Source organism: Apaloderma vittatum, unplaced genomic scaffold, assembly GCF_000703405.1.
Source record: "Apaloderma vittatum isolate BGI_N311 unplaced genomic scaffold, ASM70340v1 scaffold26658, whole genome shotgun sequence".
NCBI lineage: Eukaryota > Metazoa > Chordata > Aves > Trogoniformes > Trogonidae > Apaloderma > Apaloderma vittatum.
The window spans coordinates 24,488-33,056 of NW_009732861.1; the positions used below are offsets into that span (position 1 = coordinate 24,488).

The following is an 8,569-nucleotide window of genomic DNA, read 5'->3' on the forward strand; positions in this document are numbered from 1 at the left end:
GAAGGGCAGGGACGGGGGTGCACGGCTCCACCCAGCCCCCCCGTGCTCTGTCCCCAGTTCTCCTCCAGCCTTGGAGGAGTTTTCCTCCATGCAGGGATTTTTTTTACCATTGATGGTGACTCTCAATTCCCAGGGAAGGGTGTGCCTTCGGCAGAGGGATGCCGGAACATCAGCGGAACGTGTCGCGCTAATTGCTTCAAAACGCAGCCATATGGAGATGACAAAAGGCATCAAGCTAACTTGGGGTTTGGCAGCTAAGGTGCTGCTACGGAGCCGAGGGCAAGCTCTCCTGCAAGAGCCAGGCCCCAGCAGGGCAGGGGATGCCGGGGACACCTCTCCAGCAGGAGAAGCACACCTGGGGCCAGTCTCCGTTACCTCCCAGGAACACGATGCGAGGCGATGGATCCAGCACGGAGTGAAGGCAGAGACAAGGCTGGTGCCAGGCAGTCCCTTCCCAGCACTGCTGGGGGGCCAGAGGAGATGGCAGGAGACCTCCAGCTGAATACCGGGCTGGGAGCTCTGTGCAAACCCCAATGGGACCGCAGCCCAGCTGGAGAGCCAGCCCTGAAGCCACGCGAGGTGTTGCCAAAACGCCAGCACGGGTCTCACGGCTCTCAGCCCTCCTGTGAGCTGCTGGCAGCACGGCCAGCCCCGGCTGTGGGAGATCTGCTGTCTGCAGCCGGCGGCATCGAACCCAAAGCCTCCGGGCTGCCGCTGCTGGAGACGGCGGCTCCGAACCGGGCTCTCCGCAAAGCGGCCGAATCGCCCCTCTTTGCCCACTTCCCTACTCCCACTCGTCCTCGCAGCTGAGATGTGACTTGATTGTGCTCTTAATTAGGGGAGCGAGTGCCTAAAAAAGAGAAAGGCAGCAATTAGACTTGAAGCGCTGTTACTAGACATATTTAACTTGACTGGGCTATTCTGAATGCTGCCCTCTAATCACACAGGCTGTGAAATAAAAAATATAAATAAATGTCTTTGTCAGGCATTACACAAAGGCAGCTTTGCGCTCTCCAGACAGCAGGCAGGATGTATCATTATTATTATGATTATTCTGCTTCAATGATAAAATAACCATTAGGAGAGCTGAACTCATTAGCAGGTTCTGACCCTCTTTCCTTTCCATGAATTGGGAGAGATTGATGGGAAGGTGCCGGCCTGGGTCTGGCACTTAACACAAGCTCCAAAAAGGAAATATAAATCTGACTTGCACAGGAATGTGGCCTCTTTTCCCACCGGCCTTTGGGCATTTTGATTAATTCAGTGGGCCACAAAATTATTAGAGGCCAGCATAACCAGCAGATGGGTCTCCGGGCTTAGCCAAGGGACACAGCGAGCGTGCCTGGAGCCCGCGGGCGGCACAGCGTCCTGGCACGGCGTCGCTCCTGCCCTTGTTGGTGGAGTCGGCAGAAATTGTTTATTGCTGACATTTCCCATCAGTGCCCAGGGTGACGGGGAGGCTGAAGTAGCTTCTATTTATACCTGCGGGATGAAAGGCAAAACGCGGTGATAAATCTGCACTCCGCTCCCTTATCCAGCCCCTGTCCTTGAAGGCGACGTTCCCTTGCCTGGCCAATGCAGGGCAGCAGATCCACTCCCTTGGTGGCCTGAGATGTCCCAAGGAGAAGAGTTTCTCAGCCCAAGGGATGCTCAAGACGCACAAGAGGCGCCGATGCTTGCAGAACAGATCCCTGAGCTTCGGCACAGCCCACAGAGGAGGGAACTGGTGACTGAGTGAGCTCCTCACCTTCGAAAGTCAGGGAAGCTTTCACATCGCGACTGCCATTAGAAAGCCCAGCAAGGCTCTACGCTGGGAGAAATTGAGGTGTGCACAAAAAAAACACTATAGAACTAATTAAAGAGAAGTCCAAAAGCCTTAAGTCCCCCTGCTTATCAGCACTGCTGCTCCCAAGCTAATCTGCTCAAGGATTTTGTGCCAGGGAGATCAGAGTGGAGCAGTAAAAAGACGGCTGGGGATTGTCTGGATTAGCTCTCCCTTACAGAAAGCACAGGTTCAGTAACCTTCAGACTGGGTATTTTTTAATGCACTATAAAAGATAGGTCCCCATTCTTCCATTGCTTTAATTTTCCTCTGCAATGGAGATAATTTTAAAGGTCCTGAAAGGCAGCGAGTAATTCTGTGCACTTACAGCCCCATGTAAAATGTCGGTAAATGACTCCTCAGGAGGAACAGAAATTATTTCTTGCCATTTCCAGGCAGGGCTGCTGAGGATCGCTTTGGCGAGGGGCTGTGTGTGCACCTACCTCCCCGGGTACAGCAGCACCTCGACCAGATCCTATGGCACACGGAGGGGCACCTCAGGAACGGACTCCCCAGGCCACATGGGAGTCAGTCCCAGGGTGTCAGGGAAGGTGGATAAGGGGACAGTTCTGAAAGTCAGCATCACCATGAGCTGCTCCATGAAGTAAGTGTCCTGGGGAAGGTTTTGAGACATGTCCCCACATCATGCTGGGACATGGACATTGCCACTGGCCCCTGGACCACGTGGTGCCTGTGGGCTGGTCTATTGCTGCGGGCAGGGAAGGATGTTCCCAGTCCTACACAAAAACCCAGCAAGAACCAGTTCCAGCACACAGGCAGGAGACCTTCCTTCCTCATGAGCTCCACGGATGTGGCTGAACTCAGCAGGACCAGGAGTGAGGAACAAGCACGAGTTTGCTTTGTTGCAACCGCTCCCTGTCTCATCACGGGCTTTTCACTTAAAATCTACGGCAATTAATATTTCTTCATTATGAAGACACAGCGCCAGCCCATGGCAAGCTCCAGACCAGGGAGCTGTTTCTTCACAAGGCTAGTTGATGGATGCTCATCAGCTCTTCTGTCTTCTCTAGGAGGAGTGTTCAGAGAAATACTTATCTGCTCAGAACAGTTCAGAGATGCAATTATGCTTTACAGCACTAAACGGTCCCTGATGTCAGCAGCAATTAGACTTTCAGCAATTTCAATTTAGAGATGGCCTTCGAATCTCTCCCTCTCTCTTCCTTTAATAAAGTACAGCAGTGCAATTAACAACCCCCCAAAAACTGCCTTCAGTGTTAAATACAAAGATGAAAGACCTGGGAAGCCCTTGGGCTCGAGCACGTTGGAGCGAGGGGTGTCAGTGAAGAGATGAAGGCGACAGAGCCGCCGTGGGGCTGGCAGCCTCCCCTCTCCAAACGGGCATCGTCCCCACTGCACGCCGGGACCAGGGGAAGGCGGCGGGCTGGGCAGGCTGCTGGCGAGGGAGGGAGGGAGCCAGGCAGAAGGAGGGCCCCTCCTCGATCAGCAGCTGCAGAGCTTCTTCATTAGCAGAAACGCTGGAGGTCAGGGACCATATGTTCCCTCCACCGCTGTCCGAGGAGGGATGCCCAGACGGGCTGTGCTCACCCTCGCATGCCAGCCTCACCGGGTGCCCCGCACTTCTCTCCAGCATTTGAGGTTGTCCCTGGCCACAGTCACCCCCTGGGAACGAGCATCTCCAGGGGCTGGAGGCTCCTTGGAAGACCCAGAAGCACCCGATGCACACCCGGACCACTGTTGGGGGCTAGCAGGAAAGGGCGAGAGCTCATCCCAGACCAGCATCTTCTTGATACCGGGGTATCCTGTGGGAAACCAGGCAGGAGCTAATTCAGACTCGCCTCATCTAACACCCCCTGTGTCCCTTGGGAGGGCTACAAGCCCCCCGATGCCCTTAAACCTCGTGTCCGACACTGCCCGGTACCTGTATGCGTTTCTTTGGCATAGGCAGCTTGGGTTGGCAAAATCATGCTCCAGGCTCTGCCGAAATCAGTGGTGGTTTGTTTAGTTTCCTGAGCAAAAAAAAATTAAAAAAAAATACTTCTTTTGGCTTTATCTGGATTGAAAAGACGATTCAAAGGTTATAAATAGCAGTGGCAGCATATGCTAAGGAGCTGTGTTTCAGAAGTAAATATCCTCACCATTTCGATGCACATTTCCCCTCGTCATCTCTCTTTCATCCTCCTGTCTGGCCAAAAGCATTGCCAGGTGACTTGCAAACCCCGCACCCCTTAAGACCTTCATTCTTTTTTAAGTCTTTAAGCAGACAGTAATTAATATCTGCGTGATGGCTTTGCCTGCCTAATTATCTTCTTTGCCCAAAATAAGAGCCTTCCTAAATAACTTCTGTGCCGTTGCTTGCAGCAGGCGTCACGAGCAGGACAGGCATCTCAGCTGTAGTTTGGAGAAGTCGTTTTGATGCTGCTGCAGCCTAGGAGCTCGTGAGCCTTCTCCTCCCATGAATAAAGACGGGCACACTACAGAATTGGCTGGGTCTGTACATATAGAAAGAGCCCTGGCGCAATGACAGGAACAGTATGGGGCAGTTCTTCCAGAAACACCAGCTCCCACTGCAATCCTCTGCTCGCAGGCTGCCTCCCCGTCCAAAAACCCAGAGTCAAACCCATATGGAGGAGGGAGGAAATTCCAGCACTGGCCACAGCCTCGCTCCAAAGCCAAACAGCAGCTCAGGGGAACATAGCATTTCTTCCAGGGCTAGACACTTGCTTGCACATTATGGAAGAAGGATGGCTGCTCCCTCCAGCGCTGTCCCCTGGCAAGAGCAGCCACGGCTCAGCATTCCCTCAGAGGGACAATGTTTCCACCTCTGTGCTGCTTCTTGCAGAGATTCCAGAGACCTTTCAAAAAACCTGTCAGGTACAATTTCCCACTAGTGAATGTGGAGGCGAAAGTGCAGCCACTTAGGGGGCAGCGATTTGCGTGGAATAAAGGGAGGTGGGAGGCAAGAGCCGGCTCCCTGCAGGTGGTACATTGCCACCTAGCTGGCATTTCCCTGAACCAAGTTTCCCTGGCAGCGTGCTGCCCGACCGGGTGGGAATCATTCCTGGGCACCCCAGGGCACATGACCCTGTTGCTGTCCCCAGGTACCAACCAGGGGAATTAAAGATGAGGTGACAGTCGGGTGTCCCGAGGCAGTAGGAGTGAATCCTCCCCTTCCCAGTCCCTAATTCCGGCCGGTCCCTTCAGCTCACAGCAGATGCTAGCACCGGTCTCAGGGCATTGAGCCACATTTCTGCGGGATTTGCACAAAACGCGTTTCCCCACCTCTCCCGCCGCATTCCCCCTCCTCAGAAGCTCCGCTGGGGGCAAAACCACTGCGGGAAGAGTGCTGCTCTGTTACAGCTTGGGCTCCCATCCCAGAGCATCCCCGCAGACAGAGGGGGCACAGGGTAGTGACGAGTCCCCCTCCCAAGGGCCCTGCTACCCAGGGTGCTCACCACGACCGCGGCAGCTGGTGGGACCGATGGGAAGGGCTGGCTCCACGCAAGCCCTGCTGCTCCCAGAGCCCGTCCCGGTGTCTTTGCTTGTTACCTGCTCTGTCAGCTCCCCAGCCCTGCCTGCTCCCTGTTGCTCGCTGCATTCAACAGGCTGGTTACAGGTGCCCCATAGCTCCCCTGAGCACTGCACTCCCCAGCTCTGCGTTGTGCTGCCCCAAACCACTGAACTCAGCCCCACACGCCCCAGAGTCATCAACTTCAGCCTCTGCATCAGCTTCCCAGTAACTAAGGCCAGGTCAGCAGGTCCCTTCCCATCCTACTGCACCTCAGCCAGGGCCTTGCCCATCTCTGAAGGGACGCACCTGCCTCCTGCAGCCCTGGGATTCTTGGTTTTCCACAGCACCAAACACATACATGCACACACCAATGTCCCTGCTCCCTGTGGATGCCAAACAGCTGCGTCGAGCTGCCCTGCTTGGATGGGAGCAGACACTGATGCTTCTCCCAGGGCTGCTCCGCTCTGGGGCTGCCCATATCCCAGGGAGAGGCCGTTTGGAGGAGAGGAGCTCCTGCCAGTTCTGCAGGCACCTCCCAGGATCGCTGGTGGGGTCAGGAACAAAACTCAGCAAAGGATTAAGAGACACGGCGCAGGGAGTCAGCCCGGGAGAGCTGCAGCAGGACCTGCCCTGCCCCAGTCTCCGCAGCCGTGCTGCTGGAAATCCAGAAACACCAGGCTGGAGAAGTAACCCCAGGCAGGAATAAGTGTAGAGGGAAAAGCAGACAAATGCTGCATTTCTCCAGGCAGGAGCAGCTCTACTCCTCCCACCCAGCCAGCCAGCACCATCGCTTTGGTGCTGGAGGAGGAAAACCTGCAGGCAGGTGGGACAAATGCGAAGGAGCTCTCCTCTCCTCCTCCTCCCTATGGATCCTGCCATGGAAAAATCCCTCTCTCTGCACCTCTCTGGCGCTGTGCTGCGAGCATCTCTGGGAAGTGAGGCAAGATGTGCCCCTGCCTGGCAAGACCTCAGCTCAAAGGTACTGCAGCCAAGCTCCAACATCGCCACCCCCAGAGACCTCAGTCAACTCACCGAACCCCGCGTGTCACCCGAGGGAACTGACGCCACCCAAATCTCAGTGCTGTCCCGCCATGCAGACGGAGACACTTTCCCCAGGGGAAATTTAGTGTAGGTGACTAATGCAGCAGCCCTGAATCACCTGCCAGGGACATGGGGAACTGAAAGACGCTACCCAGAGTAGCTGATGGCTCAAGTCATGCTGCACAAATGCCCTCCCAGATCCCCGTCTGGGAAACGGGGCCAGCGAGCCCTCGCCTGGCTTCATAACTTGGCTGCTAAACATGGAGGAGTGACAGTCTCATCCTGCACGTTTATGCCAGCCAGAGCCCTGGGAGCAGCTGAGGCCACCCCACGCTGTCCCCAGAGATGTAACACCAGCAGCCCCACCTCCCTGCTCTGCTCTCGGCACTGCTGTGCCTTTGCCAGCAGGAAACCTACCACATCTGGCAAAACAGCCTCAGAAGTTTGCCTGACACCTGTTACGCTGCAAGAAACACCAGCCAGGGTGAGACAAACGCTCGCTGGCCCCTGGCACAGAGCTGAGCCGCTTCCAGCAGTGCCTGCAGGGCGAAACGCAGACACAGCACCCTGGGCGATTTCCCCACGAGTCACCTGGTGAAAGCTCTGCACCCCAGGGTCCTGAGCACTTCTGCTCCTGCACACACCTCTGCCCCTGAAGCCCAGTTGCTCCCGTTTCTATTGCTGGCATCAGCCAAGACGACCTGATAATTAGAGCAGCAAATAACCCAAATCCGGTTAAAGTCACTGTTAACTGCCCGGCGGGGACAAACGTGGCTTAGCAGCGATGTTCTCCCTGGCCGCGCAGCAGCTCTCGCCTCCTCCAAAGAGAACACGATCTCAACGCTAGGATGGGGAGAGAGAGATTGTCAGTCTGGGGCTTGAACCCAGAGCCCCAACCTCTCCCGGTGCTGTGGCTGGGGGTCAGCAGACGCGAGGGGGGCACAGGGGTGGCGGCGCCGCCTTGCAGCAAGCAAACCCCTTCGGGGAGCAATCTCTGGGCTCACGCTCTGGGGTTTGGCACAGATGGCAGCAGCCCAGGCCAGCCCAGTGCCCGTCAGAGAGGGAATGATGCCGTGACATTTTGCCCAGGGAAAGGCACTGCCAGCCCGGCGCTGGGCCGTAAACAGCTCAGCGCTGTGGGAGCTCAGCCTCCTCCTTCCCCTAGGACGAGCACGCAGCACCGCTCAGCAGCACTGGCTCCCTTCCTCGGCATCTCCCAGCTTCAAACTTTGTGCTCAGCCCCTTGCAGGATCTGGCCCCTAAAGACTGGGCTGAATTGAGACCTTGGGTTTTAACCTCAAGGAAAGCAACGGTATCCCAGCCGCTGTGGCTGGCAGAGCCAGGCAGCAGCTGCTTTGCAGCCTGCAAGCTCCACCGAGCTGGGTGGGAAGGACGTTTTGGGAATGGAGGGGTTAAACCTCGCTGCAAACACCTGCATCTACCCGAACTAAAGCCTTCTGTTCAAAAGCCCCCTTGGTCTCGCAGAGGGCTCTGTCTGCAGCTGGAGGGTGAGGAATGACACGCCAGAGTTTGCCGAGGGAGAGGGCAGAGGTTTCCCCGGGCAGATCTCATTCTGAACAGATCTCCTCAATCTGGAGCCGGGCGATGCCGGAGCCTTTCGCCAGCTAATCAGCAGCGTGGCTGGAGCAGGCTGCACCACCGCGGAAGATTAACCAAAAGGTCTGAGCCCAGCTGGGCAGCCTTCAGAGGCACGAAACCGAGCAGGGACGGGACAGAGAAGTGCCTCAACCAAAACGGCAAAGCACAGCAACTGGTGGCTCTTGGGAGACTTCCCTAGTTTGGGTCCAGCGGCCAGTGTGGCTGCAGCAGGGAGACTCCCAGGGCCTCCCTCCACCCAGGGCCAGCGCCAGAGCGGTGCTGTGACAGCCTCTCTACCCGGAGCAGAGGGTTTCTCCCTGCTGCAACGCAATCCCAGGGATGAAGAGCGTGGCTGGCAGCTAGGAAGGGCACACGGCACAGGCAGCAAGATGGGGGACCAGTCCTAAGACCCACCCTCGCCCTCAGCTCCCGTAGAAACTTAGGAACTCACTGCAGTCGTCGGACTCGTAGCCCTCAGGGTCCACCACCTCCTCAGGCACCTGGCATTTGGCTGGCTGCTCTGCAGGCGTCGTGCCATACGCCCCAAAAAGCTGGTCCACGTCCTCGTCGTCTTCCCGGGGTGCCTCGGCGGGGCTGACGGAGGGCTGGCTGACAGC

The 8,569-nt window shown here is 56.6% G+C and overlaps 1 protein-coding gene across 1 annotated transcript in view; it reads right to left on the bottom strand.

The window, feature by feature from the left end:
- Window positions 1-8,566, bottom strand: part of LOC104278648 (double C2-like domain-containing protein beta) — a gene marked incomplete at its 5' end in the record, with an annotated part of 30,414 nt that extends 21,848 nt beyond the window's left edge. The window contains 1 exon segment of the mRNA XM_009875676.1: window positions 8,404-8,566. Coding sequence (XP_009873978.1) covers window positions 8,404-8,566 — 163 coding nt within the window.
- Window positions 8,567-8,569: the final 3 nt, after the last annotated feature.